This window comes from Narcine bancroftii, chromosome 3, assembly GCF_036971445.1.
Source record: "Narcine bancroftii isolate sNarBan1 chromosome 3, sNarBan1.hap1, whole genome shotgun sequence".
Classification (NCBI taxonomy): Eukaryota; Metazoa; Chordata; class Chondrichthyes; order Torpediniformes; family Narcinidae; genus Narcine; species Narcine bancroftii.
Genome location: NC_091471.1, coordinates 63,423,934 through 63,444,230, shown reverse-complemented (window position 1 = coordinate 63,444,230; position 20,297 = coordinate 63,423,934). Strand labels below are relative to the sequence as shown.

General features: G+C 40.7%; 1 protein-coding gene across 1 annotated transcript in view; it reads right to left on the bottom strand.

Annotated features, from left to right (window-relative positions):
• Nucleotides 1-273: 273 nt before the first annotated feature.
• The window catches only part of tln1 (talin 1), a 301,850-nt gene continuing 281,826 nt past the window's right edge, over nt 274-20,297 (bottom strand). Inside the window, exons 52-58 of the mRNA XM_069924188.1 lie at nt 17,233-17,338; nt 10,562-10,686; nt 8,349-8,474; nt 7,912-7,974; nt 7,205-7,387; nt 6,224-6,352; nt 274-1,804 (exon numbers count right to left, since the gene is read on the bottom strand). Of these exons, the coding sequence (XP_069780289.1) occupies nt 1,673-1,804; nt 6,224-6,352; nt 7,205-7,387; nt 7,912-7,974; nt 8,349-8,474; nt 10,562-10,686; nt 17,233-17,338 (864 nt within the window). The 3' untranslated portion in view covers nt 274-1,672. The remainder of the gene's footprint in view (nt 1,805-6,223; nt 6,353-7,204; nt 7,388-7,911; nt 7,975-8,348; nt 8,475-10,561; nt 10,687-17,232; nt 17,339-20,297) is intronic.

Below are 20,297 nucleotides of genomic sequence, written 5' to 3'. Positions count from 1 at the left end.
TAATATAGCGTTAGCACAGATAGATCCAGACACACGGGTGAAGTTCACTCATTGCAGGAAGGCTTTGATTGTTGCTAAAGTTAAATGCAGCCAAGTTTCACCAGATGTACAGTTAATGGGTTAACTAGCTGCCTTGCGTGCGATAATAATTGTATGATTCTATTAGAGATACCGTATATGGCTTTTATAAATTCTTCAGATCCCAGTGTTGTTCACCTATAGGAATTTCCAATTTGCCTTAAAATAAAAATGAAATATAGTACACAAATACAATTAGTGAAAACCAACTTTATTCACCAAAGCACAAAATAAAAACACAAGTAATCTTCCAAACTGCATTGAAAAGTTGGTATTCATTAAATGACAATATTAGAAGCACATTGTATGAAAATAAAGTGATATTTAAAGGCAACGGAGCTTCAGTAACATGTTTTGCAGGATAAATATGAATGTGAGGCAGTTATACAAAATAGATGATGATTTACCATTTGAAACATTCTGGAAGAGGCCTAAAAACATTTGTGTTTCCAGTGGCACATAAAGTACTTGATAAAACATTATACACAATTGCCTGAAATTCCCATTAATGGAGCATGTAAACAATATAACAAACCCTAACATGAAAGATGTGCACAGATTGGCCAATATTATGATTTTAAAAAGTTCACTTCTTAAAAACAGATATGAGCACCTGAATGTATAATACCAAATGCAAGAAAATATTAAGGCTTCAGGTAAGAGAACTAAAAACTCATAAGTAATATATTAAAATGCAAGATTTTTTTCAGTTAAATGCTGAATTAACTTGAAATTTAGTTACCTTAAAGCCAGACTGAATAAAAATTACAGGCAATACCTTACAATATTTTCAAGACAAAACAAACTTGCAGAGTACAGTGCATTCAAATTTTGAATTCTTTGAAAAGATATTTCTCCCCTTACTGGAAACACAGTAGTTTTACAGGCCAAAAAGAGATTAAGCACACTGATTTTCAAGGCACCCCTGCTGAAATACTGCATTATTCATGTACATCTGGTTAAAAAATAGAATAAAGTTAGAAAACAACACAAATTCCCCAAACCATGTATTTCTGACCTGATTTAAGGCAACATTTACTGCTGCTGTTGTAGGGAGAATTTTTCCATTATGGAATTTTAATGATATATATCATTTAGCCCCTGAAATCTAGAATTAATAAACATGACAACACACTTTAGCCTTAAGACGCAGATTCCATTGGCTTTACGCCATTCCATTGGGTGGCACAGTTTGTGTATTTTCTTTGGAATTATCAAATATATCTTCCAACTTACTGGTTTCATAAACTTAAAAATATCATACATAGGCTTTACAGCAAATATTTCAACGTTATCATTTCATTTCTCTGACAATGGTATTGTACACATATATGTAGTCATTAGCTATTCCCTTCTATGCTCAAGATGAAATGTTTTAAATGTGAATATGTGCAAATTTATAGAATGCAAAATAAAAATTAAAAATGAGGAAATGGATTGCCTATTGCATCTTTTGGGGAATTACAAACAAGCTGTTGCAAGAACATTAGGAAATAAAAATGTATAAATTTATCTGAATTAGATCTTTTGCTGTTGATTAATAAACCAGATGAATAGCCAGGATTGGCGGTTAGCTTTTTTAACTAAACTGCAGTTAATTATCATCTTGCTCACAAAGTTCTGAAGGAAGGAATCTGTACTGTTGCTGACGGATGAGTGCAAGCTTCTTTCGAGCATCTTCGAGTTCTCGCTCCTTTCGCAGCATCTCCTCCTGGGCTGCAATAATCTGCAAGGGGAAAAAAGTGGCAAATAAAGACAGAGCAAGGCAACAGGACATAGTTGCATCTCTTAATTAAAACTTTATGATTTCCATTTATTATCAGAAATTGCTGTCCATTATTCCTCATTGTGTGGTATTGTGAAAATAGGGCTCCTTTTCCAAATCTCTATCAGTGATTTTAAAATTTTTTAAAGAGCTTTACAGTCAATTTTTAGGATTTGATTTTCAGATATATTTCAAATTTCTTTGTAATTCCATCAACAGTTCCTTTTGGAGTTTCCATCAACAGTTGATGCAGTGTTTTGAAAGGCTGGTGTTGAAGCATAGGAGGTCATGTCTGAGCAGTGACATGGATATGTTCTAGTTCACCTATCAATGGCTCTACACAAAGGTCTGGAACACCTGGACAGTAAGGATGCACTTTATCAACTACAGTTTGGCATTTAACATCATCATCCCCATAAAACTGTTCAGCAAACTCCAAGATCTGGGATTCAGCACCCCAATGTGAAATTAGATTATGGATTTCCTCACCTCCAGATCAGAATCAGTGAGGACTGGTAAAAATATCTTGTCTACAATCGCTGTTAGTACTGGAGGACCACAGTAGCCCTCTGCTCTACTCATTTTACACCTACAACTCTGTAGCTCGGTGCGACAATAACACCATCTACAAATTTGCCAATGACACCATGGTAGTGGGTTGTATAAAGAAAGGTCAGCATACAGGAGAGAGATTGAAAACTTAGCTGAATGTTGCACCACCAAAAAACCTTAGAAGATGAAGATAGGAGCAGGAGTAGGTAATTTGACCCTTCGAGCCTGCTCCGCCATTCAACGAGATCATGGCTGATCTTAAAGTTCAGTACCCCGTCCCCGCCTTCTCTCCGTAACCTTTAATACCCTTATACTGAAGAAATAGATCTAATTCCCTCTTAAATACACTTAATGAACCTGCCTCTACTGCCCTCTGTGGCAATGCATTCCACAGATTCACCACCCTCTGGGTAAAGAAATTCCTCCTCATCTCGGTCCTAAATGGTTTGCCTATTATCCTCAAACCATGGCCCCAGGTTCTGGATTTTCCCATCATTGGAAACATCCCATCTGCATCCACTCTGTCCAGTCCTGCCAGAATTTTATATGTCTCTATGAGATCCCCTCTCAATCTTCTAAACTCCAGCAAGTACAATCCCAATTTGCGCAATCTTTCCTCATAAGTCATTCCTGCCATTCCAGGTATCAGCCTGGTGAATCGCCTCTGCACTCCCTCCATTGCAAGAACATTCTTCCTTAGATAAGGTGACCAAAACTGCACACAATACTCCAGGTGGGGTCTCACCAAGGCCCTGTACAGCTGCAGTAAGGTATCCTTGTTCCTATACTCAAACCCTCTTGATATGAAGGCCAACATACCATTTGCCTTTTTAACCACCTGCTGTACCTGCATGCTCGCCTTCAGAGACTGGTGTACAAGTACCCCTAGGTCTCTCTGCACTTCCCCGTCTCTTAATCTATTGCCATTCAAATAGTAATCTGCCCTCCGGTTTGTATTACCAAAGTGGATAACCTCACATTTATCCACATTGTAGTGCATTTGCCATGCATCTGCCCAGTCCCTCAATTTATCCAAATCACACTGGAGCTTCCTGACCCCCTCTTCCGTGCACACAACCCCTCCTAGCTTAGTGTCATCTGCAAATTTGGAGATATTACATCCAATCCCCTCATCCAGATCAGTAATGTAAATTGTGAACAGCTGGGGTCCCAGTACAGATCCCTGTGGCACCCCACTGGTCACCGCCTGCCACTCAGAAAACGAGCCATTTATCCCAACTCTCTGTCTTCTACCTGCCAGCCAGTTCTCAATCCACATCAACACTTTGCCCCCAATCCCATGAGCCTTGATTTTGGAAGCCAGTCGTTTATGCGGGACCTTATCGAAGGCCTTTTGGAAGTCCAGGTACACCACATCCACTGGCTCTCCCCCATCTATTTTACCTGTCACCATCTCAAAGAATTCCAATAGATTTGTCAAGCACGATTTACCTTTTGTAAATCCATGTTGACTCCATCCGATTCCTTCTCTGCTAGTCATATGCTCCGCTATTACATCCTTAATAATGGATTCCATCATTTTGCCCACTACTGATGTAAGGCTCACCGGCCGATAATTCCCCGCTTTCTCTCTACCCCCCTTTTTAAATAGTGGGGTAACATTAGCTACCCTCCAATCCACGGGTACTGATCCTGAGTCTAACCTTGCACTCAATGTCATCAAAACTAATGACCTGGTTGTTGATACACATACACAATCCTTTATCTGGAGATCTAAAATCCGGAAGGCTCCAAAATCCGACAAGTGGGGAGAAAGGCGGCAGCGCGAGTTGGGCGGGCGAGGGGAGACCAGCAGAGCGAGTCGGGCGGGCGAGGGAGACAAGCAGCGCATGTTGGGCGGGCAAGGGGAGACCAGCAGCGCGAGTCGGGCAGGCGAGGGGGTGGGGGAGAGACTGGCAGCGTGACTGGAAGGGGGTGGGGGTGGATACGGCAGCACAATTCGGGTGGGCTTAAATCTGGCTTTCCGAAATTTGGAACACTGTCCCCCAAAAGTTCCAGATAAAGGAGTGTGTACCTGTATCAGGAAGGGAAAACCAGAGGTATACAATCTAGTGATCATTGGGGATCAGAGGTGCAGAGGGTGAGCAAATTTAAGTTCCTAGAAGACACTATCGTGGAGGATCTTTCCTGGGCCCAACACACTAATGATATCATGAAGAAAGCATTTCAGCACCTCTCTTTCCTCAGGAGTTTGCCAGAAACTCTGGCAAATTTCTACAGAGGTGGGGTGGAAGTGTGCCAACTGGTTGCATCACAATCTGGTATGCAGAAAGCCCTGCAATAGGTAGAGGACACAGCCAAGGACATCACAAGTAAAACCCTCCCCCACATTGAGAACATTACAGGGAACACTGCCGTCGAAGAGCAGCAGCAATCATCAAGGATCCACACCACCCAGCACATGCTCTGTTCTTGCTGCTGCCATCAGGAAAAAGCTACAGGTGCCACAAGATTCGTAACACCAGGTTTAGGAACAGTTGCTACCCCTCCGCCATCAACAACAAACTCAATCAGGCTCCTTTAAGAACTCTTTCTTGTGCACTTCATTGATTTAAAAAAAATTCTCTCTGTATTGCAGTTTGTTTACTGTTTACAGTTCTTTATTTCTTTACTTGTATACGTTGTGTAGTTTTTTTTTTGCACTACCAAAAAGTGGTAATTCTGCCTCGCACGCAGGGTGGTATGTGATGTCACGTGTGTATTCTGACAATAAATCTGAAATCTGATGCTTCGGAAAAGTAGCCAACATATTAATGGACTTATCCCAGCCTAGTCACACTCTCTTCTCCCTCACTAAGAAGATTCAAGATTGTGAAATCACATACCACCAGATTTAAGGACAGTCTCCGTTCCACCAGGCTCCTGAACAAACCTCACACTTTAAAATGTTGCCCTTGCTCTGTCCCAGCTGAGCTCTCTCTTAGCTCGGCATTGTGTTTTTATTCAGATAATATTTATTATGTAATAAAACAGAAATATAACATTCTGCATAATTGCATTTAGTCTGCTATAAGACAGAAAATAATTCACCATTAGCATTACCCGGCACCCCTTATGGCCAGGGAAAGAGAAGCAAAAGAGTCCCCCCCATCCCCGAGGTGTCTGTGGACTCATCTCCAGCGCTCTTGTAGCCTCTACAGCCCCATCAGTGGCTCTACCAGTTGAAGCCATCAGCAACCTGAGTTCCAAATCCAAACCTCTGACACAATGAGGAAAGCTTCATTGACTAGGGCCCTCCAGCAGATCCCCCCCCCCACCCCACCCCACTTGCCCTCAGCATCCTCAAATCCCTGCTCTGACTATCTGCTTCTCATGAATCATGTATTCTGCAGTTTGATACGAGTCCTTTGACCTCAGGTCACTAGAAGCCCAAAGCCCATGTGGGTTCCTTGACCACAAGTTGCCTGTGTATGACCTGCAGCTGCAGAGCCCCTCCCTGTTCCACCACTGTGGTCACCAACCTTGGGATCATCTCCGCTACTTGTCCTTCTGAACCAGTGGTGGGGGGGGAGGGTTTGTCCTCCTTATTACTGGTGTCCTGCACCGGAGGAGCACTGTGTCTCTGTTTCTGTCAGATGCACTGCCATTCCAGCAGCTCCAGGAGCACCACCACTTTTTTTCCTTTCTAATTACTCTTATGTATTGGCTAATTAGTTAGATAGCATGCAAAATGAACTTTCTAACTGACCCTCAGTACAGGTGACAAACTTTAATGTGAACTCTTGAATTTGAGATTTCAACAAACATCTTCTAGTTTATTCAACCAGTAACATTTATTGCTATGTCCTGTCGAATCCATTCACTCACCTGAGCAATACCGCCAACCATCTTACTCTTGACAACAACATTTTCCTCTTCATGTTCATTGAATGCTGCAGCCTTCTGCGCTGCCTTCACAAGATTGTCAGATGCTCTCTTCACAGCGTTACCAGCAGTCTACAAAAGAAAAACACAAACTGAGTAATGATTCAAAATTAAAATGTAGTTACTACTAGAAATTCTTAATTTAATTGCATAATCTCTGGTTGATGAGGAATAGGGTGTTTGAAGATCAAGACCTCAGAGCTGTCACTGGTCTACTTTCTTACATACTTGAGACCAGAACTGACTACAGCAGGTACCTTGATGTACTACCTAAAAATTCTTCAAATTCATTGGTGAAACAACATTAAGGTCTCTTCTCATATTAAGGCCCTAAACACATGGTGGGTTCCATTGGGAAGGCCACATTGTCTGCATGCCCAGCTCCTGTTCCTATTCCAAGCTCCAATGTGGAAAGGAATCATCACTTGGATAGAGGAAAAGATTCAACAATGTTCTTAAAGCTTCCCCGCCAAATCTTGGGAACCTTCTCACTGTACCAAGTGCAATGAGATGAGTGAACAAACCTGCCATGTAAGGACGATAAATTATTCTCAACATTCCAAACTTTGATGTTAGCAAAAGAGGTAAATTATCTTTACGTTTCTGCAAGAAAACTTGGATTGGATTTTTTTCCTTGCATGAGCATTTTTCAGGGTTTCTGGTACTTTAAATATCAGGATGTGCACCATTTTGGAACTCAACAGTAATTTCCAATTCTGCACTGCAATAATTATTTTTATAAACACTTCAAAGATAAAAGAAAAGACAAGTATATTGAATGACTGAAACCACTTAATGCTTGACAATAACTTGGTTATGAATAGAACATTTCCTCAGTTGAATATGTTGATTTTTATCGTAATGGCATAAAGTAGTCTTTTGATGTAAAAGCAATTTAATTTATGCAGCATACACTTTTCATACCTGAAGTCTCTTCATGGCCTCTGAATCCTGATCTGCCTTCACCTTGCAGGCCACTAACAACTGAGCTGTGGATGCTGCCACCTGTTTGGCTGAAGAAATGAGCTTCTCCTCACTGGCATGACCCTGAACCGCAGCATTGGCTGCTTCACACAAACTGCTTGTGGCAGCCGCAACCATCCGAGCCTGTTAAAGAAAGTGTGTTACATGTCTGACCCTGAAGCTTGAAGCAATATTTAAATACAAGAAACAAGGAATTTCCACAAATTAAATAACACGCATATTTCAAAATCCTCTGCAATTTCTTTAAAAGGTTCTTTCTATTTAACACTACAGTTTCATAAAATGATGTACGACAAAATGTCTATTTTCTGTGCACTTTTGGAAGGGACAAAGAAGGGAAGTAATTTCAACCCCAATGTGTTATAATTAGGCTTCATAGGATTCAACATGTTTCTTATTTTTTCATATTTGCTTCTACTTTAACTCAATGTTAGTAAAGCAATGAAATTGAAAGAAACGCACTACATATTTTATTGGTTAAATAGGGGTTCATAATCTCTCTCCCCACTCCCGCTTAATCTAATGCTTATTTTCAACTCAAATATTCTTCCAAAAAGAAGGGGAAACAGATTTTTATGTGTAACATTTAATAACGGAACAAGTTCTTTTTAAAGTGAGTACAGATGACACTTTAACACTGTACTTACTGCTGAAATGAGGCCTTGGGACCACTGGCCATCATCCACTGCATTTGCCGGCACAGCTCCAACCTACGGCAAGAAATTCTTTGAATAGCTATGTCACACGACATTTGAAAATACAAACACATAGCTTATTTACGTCAATTAACTTACTGGCTGAAAATGAGCTTCTACTCCCCTCAAAAAAAAAAGGAAAATATCAGGAAGTTTGCCAGTATTTTAGCATGCAATATTAATTCTTCATTGCAGTAATTCCCAAGGTGGTTGGTTCAATTGCAGGTGCAAAAATTAAACCTCATTATACACATTGCACAAGTTCACGAGGTCATTGAAATGCTGAGAATAGGTACATTCCAAACATTTTTTACAAATTGCATCATTTTCATTAAATGCGCACATTCAGGATCATTTATACAATGATTTAGTTCCAAGTTCCCTTTTACCTTGCCTTGAGCCACAAGTTCTCTCTGAGCAGCTGAGGCAGCTTTCACAAGGGCACTAGTTGCTGCTGCAATAGATTTGGCTGCCTCCAAAATCTGTTCTTCAAAGTTAAGACTTTCATCAGCTTGCTATTGGATTAAATATTTAGATTAAATATGAATGTAAGATTACTGAAAATGTATCAGGTTAATTACCAATAATTTGTATTTAACAAAACTCTTAAACAGAAATTAAATCATTTAAAATACAATGAAGGGTTTAAAGAATTTAGGATGAACAACTTCAATTTTTTTTAATGACTTGCTGTCCATCCAAAAGAGTACATGTTGTTTTACACAGTAAAGCCCCTGTTATCCAGAATTCAAACAACCGGCAGCTTCAAGCAACCGACTAAATCATCGCGGAATATAAAATGGTAAAAAATACGCAAGTTTAAAATTGACACGCCTCGCAAACATGCAACATGCAGTTTCAAGACCAGAAAATTCACCTCTCCGTCATTTACCAATCCCCACAGGTGCCGGATATCAGGGGTTTTACTGCATCACTGAAGTTTGCATTATTAGCCGTGAAATTAATAACAAAATATTCATTGATGAACCACTGAAATGTACAGATACTATTAAGCAACATTTATAAACCACCTTTTAAAATGCTGTAAAGACAAGAAACTATACAAATATGTTTGATATATAGTTGAGTTTTAGCTGACAACCTAATATAGCAAACATATCAGACAGTTGCCTGTACAATATTTGTATAGTGCTGTCAAAATACAGGTTATTCTGTAAATAATTTCACTACTAAATGGAAAGTAGAACTCTGCTCAAGTAAAATTAGTAACATAATTCAGACATAAAAAGGTTTTTATGTTACTGTTGTAAAATACATACATGTTCATACATGATTCAGTATTTTAAATGCAAATCACCAAAAACATTTCAATGCTGACATCAACTGAAAATTCCTCTCCAAGTACAATTACAGATTTCACTTTCATAAACATTGGTTGTGACTATGAAGATTTAAACAAAATATATAAAACATGTTTTGAGGTCTCAAGGTCTTTAAAAAAAAATCTTTCCATCGACTGATTGTGTGATATATCCCTGAACTAGAGACTGGGGGAAAAAAAACCAAATCACTCTTGATAAACTAATTTAAATCAAGAAAGTCCAGAATGGGCTTGGGCTTTCATTCCAGGGAACCCAAGGAGCCCTCATCTGCCCACTCTTGATTTTCCCCTGCTGTAAATGCGCATAGATAAACTATAGACAAAGAAAGGCTTCATCAATAATTCATTTCACAATGATCAGCAGGCAAGATAATTCTGAATTAAGCTGGATCAAGAAATTTGTTTCCAATGCCAATTGACTAAGTTCAGGAAGGGTAGATCAGGAGAAGAAAGGTGGTGAATTGAAACTGTAACTCCTCCATCAGCAAGGAGAGCAAACCCCCACCCAGTGCCCTTTTCAAGAACGTTGACCTCCAAAATTGGTGGTTCTGTGCAGCAAGATAATCTCGTTCTGGGAGGTAGGATTTCAATACTATTTTCCTCATTTCGTCACCCACCCTCCTCAAAGATCACCCCTTTGTCAATAATGTGTGAAAGGCAAATTTGAAAGATAGTATGATAATTAGAGTATCATAAATAATTATTAAGCTCTCTAGGCACCAGTCCACCCATCATCCATCATGATTATATCCATGGCATTTTTTAACAACTTCCTCTACCCTTATTCACCCTGCAAATTCCTGGTTTACAGAAGATTCACATTTAAAGATCACCTCTCAAGCCGCCTTCAACTTTACAGAACAAATAGTTCACAGCCTCAACTGAAAGAAGCAGTAAATTACGCATAGGGAGACCCAATCCGGTCCTCAAAACATGCACGTGCATACTTTTATCTTTGTGCCATGTCCAATACTCCTAGCAAATTCACCCCCTTCCCCCAATCCAACAGTGTCAAGGTCGACATCAACCTAGCTACATTGAACTACATGAAGCTTGCGAATGCAGCACAGAGAGAAAAATCAAACTAGCTCACGAATCTCAACTTAAATAAGAACGCCAGGAAGAACAACACAATTTTAAAAAAGGAAAACTACAAAGAAAGATTATGCACAGAAGTAATTATTCCACGTGGCCATGAGAGCCCAGGAGGCAGAATAATGAATTTTAATGCAATTCAGTGGTGGGGGGTGGTGGGTTCACCTTGGGTTTAGCTCTTGGCTGGAGTTGCTCCAGTTTTTTGGCTGCTGCCTCGATAGCCGCAGCAGCTCTCAACAACTCGTTCTCAGCAATAACCGTTGGGTCTTCAGGATCCACCCACTCTGTGCCTAAATTAAAAGGTTATGCAGATCAGCAATCAATCAAGCATGACAATTTTTTAAATGCAAGATTTCTTCCATTGCAAGACACGTGCAAATTGGACTTTCATGATGTTAGCAGTTTGGTAATAAAAGGGTTTAATGTAAGTTCGCATAATAGTCCCACTTATACTTGTCTTGGAACAATTTCACCTGGAAGGAAATGCTTAAACAGCAACGTGGGACTAGAATCCAGATAGATGCCACATAATATGCAAGTCATGACATAAACATTATACAATATTTATAGTAGTATTTGGAGCCATTTACATTAAGATATTTTATGTACATTATAATTGTAAACACTGTTGAATTGAAGACAGGCCTCCCACTCTTAATACTGCTTTCAATGCTCCCTGCTTTCTAATACGCTTCCTAACATCTTGATATTGATGAGTCCCTACAAATGGGATGCAGAGTACCAACCCCCTCATCTAAACTGTTTTGTCCTGTCCAACGCTTCTCGCTTCTCAGAAAAGAGCTGTTGGTTCTTGGTGGTTGTGCTGCCTGAGTTTTCATTGGAAATTGGTTACTGGAAGCAGTAAACAAGGAAAGAAATTTGGAAGAAGATCTTGAGCTTAGGAGGGATTCAGGATACTTGCAGAAGTTACGTAATTGGAAATGACAGAAAAATTTCATTTAAAAAAAAATCTGCATCAAAAAGTACACCATTTCTGACCAAATTCACCTATTTATCTTCTGTAGTAAATTAATACTGTGAATACAATCGTATTCAAAATAATTTTATTGACAAAACAATGTTTTAAAGGCCAAGCAAGGAAGATATTTTTTTTTTACAACAGAACAAAATTGCAAGACTGCAAGAGGTTAACACTGATCATATTAAAAGTCAACAGCCCATTGCCACAACCCACAACTAATACCTAATCTCCAGCACACTAGAGATGAGCAGTTTCCTCCAGGGTTCAGTGGCTGCAATGTTTACTGAAAAATTCCATATAAAGTAATAAGTCAGATGTGTGTATTGTAAAATGATACAGTATATGGTGTCCTGGCAAACTGCCAGAAAGACACCATTTAATCATCTTTAAAATTTTAAAACAATGGAATTTCTGGTGTATACATCCCTGAATCTTTTGGACGATTGTGCAATGCTATGGTCAACATCTAGTAGCTGTGGTGTGTATTCAACCCTTCAATTTTCAGGAAGAAATGCCTGATGTACGAGTCAGCACACAGTAAGCAAAGCTAAAAATTCTTTCAGTGAACCAAGCTTTAAAAGACTAGTTCACTCAGATTATGCTCTAATAATTCTCATTTTAGTGTCATAAATATCCCATCTGCCCAAATTAAAAATGAAAGGATAAAATAAAACTTTGAGCTGAGGGAAATGAGACAAAAGACCAAACTAGCCATCTGCTTGGGTGCATATGGGATTGCATGCAATGGGGGAGGAAACAGCGAAAGATTTCATATGCCAATAGGGGGAATAAAATGGATCCCATTCTGAAACATCTGATTAAAATCTAGCACGAGATCGATGAGTGTATTGGAAAGTGGAAATATCACCCAAGGCGTTATTGACTCTCAATGAATTGATGCCATGAACGTGGACAATAAAATCTTGGCGATTTGGCATCGGCAGGGGATCTGACATATTGAGGACTGCTGCAAAAGGAGGTAGCATTTGTCCTTTGAGCAGCTAAAAGGTAAACACGATTAGTCTTATGGGACCTTTCATTGTTTCCTCCAATCAAGATCCTTTATAAGGGATAGGTGGGGCCTCGCCTACACCTAACGAGGTAAAAGGGATGCTTCGACTGGGAAACGCACCCAAATTTACTTCAAGAATTTACTCGGGACTCCAAGATGAAAGCCCCAAGCAAGGGCTACCTAGATCAAGAGAGAGATGGGAGTCAGACCTGGACATCAAAATTGATGAGAGATGTTCGGATTGGTGTAGACAGTGATCAATTCTAGATTATGACTGGTTCAATACAACTTTCTGCACCAGCTCTACCTCACACCACAAAAGATTCACAAGGCAAAACCAGAGGTGCCAGAGACATGTTTCAGGTGTGAAGTGGAGCCAGGAACATTCTTTTATGCAAACTGGTCCTGCGCAAAGGTATACCTTTTTTGACAGAATTTGGCTGATATACTAACCAGGATAACGAAGGTAACCTTTACGCTGGACCCAATGTTGTATCTGCTGGGGAGCCTTACAGACATAAGCTAAAAATTAACCCAATTCAATTCGAATTTATCATTTTGTCCATAGCAAAAAAAAATGCATAGAGATGACCTGGAAGTCTGACTCCCCTCTTACCGAGATGCATAGCTGTATTCCCATGGAAAAAAATATTTATAATCTTAGAAACCGACACAGCACCTTCATTAAAATATGGCAGCCATATCTGACGTACACGGGAGCACAGCTGTAGCCACACCCTGATTAAAAATTACCAATAGATGGATTAACAAAAGAAATTACATAAGGGGGTGGCTCCGTGGTCACTTGTCAGAAGCACTGACACCATACCCAGCCCCTTTCTTTCTTTTCCCTTTTTTTTTTAAAAAAGGGGTGGGAGAGGGAGGGGGAGAAACACCACATATATGTAGATTGTTGGGAGGGTGTCTGTGTATTTTGTAACAGTCAGTGATGTTATCTCCTTGTTTATTGATGGAAAATTAAAGTAAAATATTTAAAAAAAAAGACCAAACTGGCATACAATTTGACAGTTTTACTAAACTATTTATGCAATTTAAGGTTTTATTCATTTCAGTTTAGTCAGCTATCCATTTATTCCTCTTACTTTTGCCGTAACTCCATGGCACTAGACGTTGCCCTAATTCGTGTTTACACCTTTTGGCCCTGATCCAATCCAGTTTCCTTTACCAGCCTCTTCTTGTAATATAAGCCAACCAGTCACAGCAACCTTTATAAATCTTTTCTGTTCTCTTTCCAGCTTATCAATCGCTTTCTCATAATTGGTGACCAAAACTGTGCATAACACTTTTCAAGTGTGGTCTTGCCCGCACCCTGTAAAGTTGTACCATGATATCCCTGGTCTGAAGCAGTGGCCTGACTGAAGTCATCATCACCACCAGAAACTCAACAGGTCCAGCAGCAGCAGTGGGAGAAAAATGGTCAAGGTTTTGGGCTGAAACCCTTCACCAAGACTCACTCCACCTGCCAAGTTCCTCCACCAGACTTTGCTTAGATTCAGATTCCAGTATCTGCAGTCTCCTGTTTGTCTCTAACTTCGTCACCAAAATCAGAATTTATCGACATGAACAAGTCAAGAAATTTTGCGCTTTGTGGAAACAACATAGTGCAAACATTCGTATTATGAATGATCTTACAACAATAATAATAAAAAATTAATAGTGCATGAAAAGTAAGGCAGTGTCTTTAGTTCATTGATTATTCAGGAATGTGATAGTTGTCGTGCCGCTGAGTGCTCGTTTTTAGGCTACTGCACCTTTTTTTCTGAGGATAGCAGAGTAAAGAGGGCATGGCCTGGGTCTTTGACGATAGAGAACTGCTTTTTTAAAAAAAAAGACATCTCATGTAGAAGTCCTCGATGGAGTGAAGTCTGGTGACTGTGATGTTGCAGGTTGAGTTAACAACCCTCTGGAGTTTATTCTTGTCCAGAGATTTGGTGTCTCCATACTAGACAGTGATGCAACCAGCCAGAATGCTCCACACAGTACACCTGTAGAAGTTTACAAGAGTTTTCGGTGACATACCGAACCTCCTCAAACACCTTACAAAGTATAGCCACTGCAAGCCTTCTTCATGATTGCATCAACGTGGGGGATCCAAGACATTCTTGGAGATGTTCACATCCAGGAATTTGAAGTTCTTGACCATCTCCACTACTGAGTCCTCACTGAGGACTGGGTCATGTTCTCCTGAAGTCCACAATCATCTCCTTCGTTTTGCTAACGTTGAGCACAAGGTTGTTGGTGTGGCACCACTCAAAGACCTGATCTATTTCCCTGACGTACACTCCTCATTGCCATTTGTGATTCTGCTGACAACTGTGGTGTCATCAGCAAACTTGTAGATGGCATTAGAATTGTACCTGCCCACACAGACATGGGTGTATAATGAGTAGTGCAGTGGGCTAAGCATGGATCCTTGGGGTGTACCAGCGTTGATGATCAATGAGGAGGATGTTGTTTCCAATTCATACAGACTGTGGCCTTCCAATGAGAAAATCAAGGATCCAGTTGTTGGGGGGGAGAGTACAGAGACCTAGAGTTTGAACAGGGAATAATGGTATTGAAGGCTGAGCTATAATCTATGAAGAACAGCCATATGTATGAGTTGCTGTTTTTGAGGTGATCCAGAGCTGAGTGGAGAGCCAGCGAAGGTAGAAACTCACGTGAATAGGGTGGTGAAGAAGGCTTTTAGTATGCTGGCCTTTATCAATCATTGCATGGAATATAGGAGTTGGGAGGTGATGTTGAGATTGTATAAGACGTTGGTGCGGCCTAATTTGGAGTTCTGTGTGCAGTTCTGGTCGCCTAATTATAGGAAGGATATAAACAGAGTGGAGAGAGTGCAGAGAAGGTTTACCAGAATGTTGCCTGGGTTTAAGCATCTGGAGTATGGGGAGAGATTGGACAGATTGGGTCTTTATTCTTTGGAGCGTAGAAGGTTGAGAGGGGATTTGATAGAAGTATTTAAGATTATGAAAGGGATAGACAGAATGGATGTGGATAGACTATTTCCGTTAAGAGGAGGAAAGTTTAAAACAAGAGGACATGAGTTAAGAATTAAGGGGCAGAGGTTTAGAGGTAACATGAGGGGGAACTTCTTTACTCAGAGAGTGGTAGCTGTGTGGAATGATCTTCCGGGAGAAATAGTGGCGGCGGAGTCAATTGTATTATTTAAGAAAAGGTTGGACAGGTATATGGATGAGAGGAAGATGGAGGGTTATGGGCATTGTGCAGGGAGGTGGGATTAGAAAGGGGTGTTTGGTTCGGTGCGGACTAGAAGGGCCTAATGGCCTGTTTCCGTGCTGTAATTGTTATGTTATGTTATGTTATGTTATGATATTACATCTGCTGTGAAGTGATTGCGATAATAGACAAATTGCAGTGGTCCAGAACTTTGCTTAGTAGATGTTAATTCTGGCCATGAGCAGCCTCTCAAGGACTTTCATCACAGTAGATGTGAGGGCTACTGGGTGATAGTCGTTGAGGCAGCTCACTCTGCTCTTCTTTGGCACCAGGATGATTGATACCCGTTTGAAGCAGGTGGGAACCTCTGACTGCAGCAATGAGAGGTTGAAAATGTCCGTGAACACTCCAGCTAGTTGGTTGGCACAGATTTTCAGTACCCTGCCAGGTACAGCATCAAAGGCCTGACATTTTTGCAAGGGTTCACCCTCTTGAATGATGTTCTGACGTTGACCTCAGAGTCATGTATCACAGGGTCCTCAGACTTTGCAGGGATTCTAGTAGGTAGGCTCTGTAGGGTTCTTCTTCTCAACGAGGGCATAGGAGGTGTTCAGCTCATTGGACAATGAATCATCACAGCCATCTATGGTGTTCGCCCCCACTTTGTTGGCTGTAATGGCCTGCACTCCCTGCCAGAGCTGACATGTATCTGTCTCTGACTCCAGCTTCCTCCCAAATTGCCCTGCCTACCTGTTTCATCACTTTCAATGAACTTGTGCCCCCCCCCCCTAGTCTCTTTTGTTCTTCATCACTTCCCAGTGTCCTGCCATTCATATATAGTCCTGCCTTGGTTTAATCTTGCAGAACTTGCACATCCAATTTAAATTCAATCTTCCATTTCTCGACCAACTTTCCCCAGTGCACCTGGATCCTGTTGTAACTAGAGACGACTAACATTCTCCACTCTGCCACCAACTTAGTTACCAAACCACATTCTTCACTGAGTTGCTGACAGAGAGGACTACCAATTGTGAGCCCACACCCCACAGCTCACCACTAATCAAAAGCCTTCAATCTGAGTAACAACCCTTCACTACCTCCCTCTGTCCACTACTATCAAGCTAATTCTATTCCCAACTATCCAGGCCACTCTGGATCCCAGGCAAGCCAACTTTCTGGACTAACCTACCTTGTGGGACCTTACCAAAGACCTTGCTAATATCCAGGCAGACAATGTCTACCACCCTGTGCTCATCAATCTTCTTGGTTACTCTTTCAAAATAAACTTAATCAAACTCATGAGGCATGATATCCCACCCAAAGAGCCATGCTGACTATCCCTAATCAATCCTTGCCTTTCCAAAGACAAGAAGATCCTATCTTTCAGAACCTGTAGTGGTCTTCTGGACATGCTTAAAGCACATGGACTTTGATCTGGAAATACACTGCCTTTGCAGGTCAAACCCAGAGGAAGCATTTCTAGGGATAAACTGCAGCCAAGGTCAGTAACTTTAGTGAATGAAGAGAATCTCCTCTCCTTATCCCACAACTAACCAACCTTTTGGTCACTGCAATTCTTGAACCAAGGGGAATGATTAGACATTTCAAATTTTCTCCCCCAATTCTAAAACTTTCTATTACCTTTCATGGCTTCTGCTGCCTGGATAAGTTCAGTGACAGAACCTGCCACACATTTTGAGTATCCTGCCAGTTGCTGTTTAAGATCTGTTGATGGCTTCTGAAGAATCTGAAAGGGAGATGAAAAAATATTGAATACAAAAATAATAATTGCTGTACGTTTTTATGGCACTGAACAATTGTTCATACATGCACATATTCATTTAGGTATAATTATTCTACTTTCTTCTGATGTTTTGTCAGCCACAACACACTTATTCCCTTCAAATGCCGAGAAGCCAACAGTATTCATTTTGGAACTTTACTGTGGTCGGCCAGTTTCTTTACCAACATTCTAAGAGACATTTTTGGAGCAGTAATTATACTGTGTAAAGTTGATGAGGATTGTGATGGATATATGTAGACCTGAAAATTGCATAAAGACTCAAGGTTTCCCCCCACCAAAAAAAAAGTGCTGTCTTTTATTGGGATAGATCTGCCAGATTGGCCTTTTATGCATTCTTAAAGTATACATCAGGGGCTTTCCTCGAGGGCTCAACTGCATTAAAGGTCAACATCTTGCCTGAACGTCATCCTTTCTCCTCATCCCACAGTTAACCAACTTCTTGGTCATTGTTGTTGCTGAGTCAAGGGGATTGATTAAACATTTCACTTAATTCTCACTTTTCAGTTTTGTTGCCAATTGCAAATGAAGGTCAGCAGCAAAAGGTGCGAAGGCAAATTGTTTTATGCATGCTGCATATTTGTTCACGCTGAGCCAGCACGAAATCAAACTCGCTTGGAAATGGAAAAACTTGTCTGAATATCCTAAGCTTCTTACTTTAAAAAAAAATAGTATCATTGATGTTTTACAGAAATAATTTTGTAGTAGATAACTGATATGCAGGTTGTTAGAAATACAATGCAAGCAATTTGGTAGTAGTCAGAACAAAACATGCTATAAAATATCACAGATCTATTCCATAAACCAATATACAGTAAAATCCCCATTATCCTGCATTCAATCAACTGGAAACTCAAACGACCAGAAACACCCCCCCCCCCACAAAGGAAATAAATATTTTGATAAAGATAAGAATAAATAAAGTTTAAAAGTTTAAAATTGTAAATGTTCTCCAAAGCAGCACACACACAACCCCTTGGGAGTAAACATTCAGCGAGTGAAGCACCCAGGTTGTGCCTCGCCACAGCAGGTGTTTAAATAAAGTTTTGTTTGAATAAAATGGTGGCGCCCAGGATGAAGAGATGCTGGTGCCGCTCACCGCTGGTGTCGCTCACCGCTGGTGTGACTCTCTCAGAATGTCTCCCTGTCCCTGCCTGGTAAGTGTCTTTATTAGGTATATTAGTAAGGTGTTATCTGTAAATTTGAGGGGTGGGGAGGGGGTAGTAATTATGATGGTGGCACAGTTAGTGTAGTGGCTAGTGCAACACTGTTACAGCACTAGCGACTGGTGTTCAAATTTAAAGGAAGGTCCACTGAGGGCCTGACTGGAGCGCTGGTGAGGAGGCAAGTTGGGTTGTTAGCACTTGGTAGGAGTCCAGAGGGCCTGACCGGGGCACTGGCCTGGAGGTGTCAGGCTGCGTCGATGGCCTGACTGGCACACTGGCGTGGAGGTGAGTCGGGCTGTGTCGATGGCCTGACCGGGACGCTGGCGTGGAGGTGAATCGGGCTGCGTCGATGGCCTGATCGGGACATTGGCATGGAGGCGAGTTGGGCTGCGTCAATGGCCTGACCGGGACACTAGCGTGGAGGTGAGTCGTCTTTCACTGAGGGCCACCGGAATGAAGAGCTGGTTAACGTTGCTTGCTGCTGGGTCGACTCTCCCAAACTGTCTCCCTGTCCCTGCCTAGTAATAGTATTAGGAATATTAGTCAGGCTTTATCTGTAAACCGGTGAGAGGGTTTCAATATGGCAGTGGCATGGTTAGCCATAGTGGCTAATGCAACACTGTTACAGTGCCAGCAACTGGGTTTCGAATTTAAATTTTGTAAGTTACAGGAATTGCTTGATTAAAGTGAACTTTATATAGTTAAAGACTACAATACTGATTATTTTTTTCATATTTCTCTACATTTTGCACTGTCTTTTAAATGGTGTATTCTTAATGCAGGTGTATTAGTTAGGTATTGGAAGAGTGAGTCGCAGCCAACCGGAAAATTCACATTTCAGGCATTCGCGATCTCCATAGGTGCCTGATAATGGGGATTTTACTGTATTTCAGGTCAATCTATAGCTGAAAGGAACATACACACACAAACACAGCTCACATTATCTGTGAAACAAAAAGAGTCATAATTTCTGAAATGAGATGAAGTATTACTTTAGAAAAGTTATTTGTAATTATGAAGGTGCAACTTGTTGCTGCCACATGGAGCTCCTATTCGGGTGCCTGTCTACATTTTGTCCATACCTTAAAGGGGCCAAGCCTGAAAGGCTGGTAATGAATTACTACACAAAGGACACTGTTTGACCTACTGAGTTTCTCCAGCATTGTTTTTACTTCAATCACTGTGTCTGCAGACTTTTGTATTTTTACTCCTGGTGATAATTTATCATTCATTTCAGGCTTGCTCAATTAATATTTAAGGCAGACCTGTTTTAACTTAATTCTGGACAATTTGCTCAGATTCTATGAAATGATGCTATTGATTGTAACAGATTCATTAATAAGTGGCAGTTAAGATCCCAAGACATTATGGATCTGAAGGAGAAACAGTCATTAGTTTTCAGTGTAGAAAACTGCATCCATGTTTGCTGATCCACAGAACCAGTTGTGGGTGGTGGAGGAAACGTGAATTTGCTCATATTAGGCAGCATCAGGAATTAGTTGCTCTGCAGTGGATCATGGCGGCAGCAGCACAGACAGTGGGAAGGATTAATTCCACAGCACTCTTGTATTCTCTATATTTGGACAGAACCATGCATAACATTTCATTACAGCCAGGCTGCCAAAGCTGCCATGACTCAGGATACTCACCGGCTATGAAATAAAGAGAAAGAATAAAAAAATGAAATGTGAGTGGGAACAAAAGGTGACATAATGTTTATAACATGACAAAACCACAAA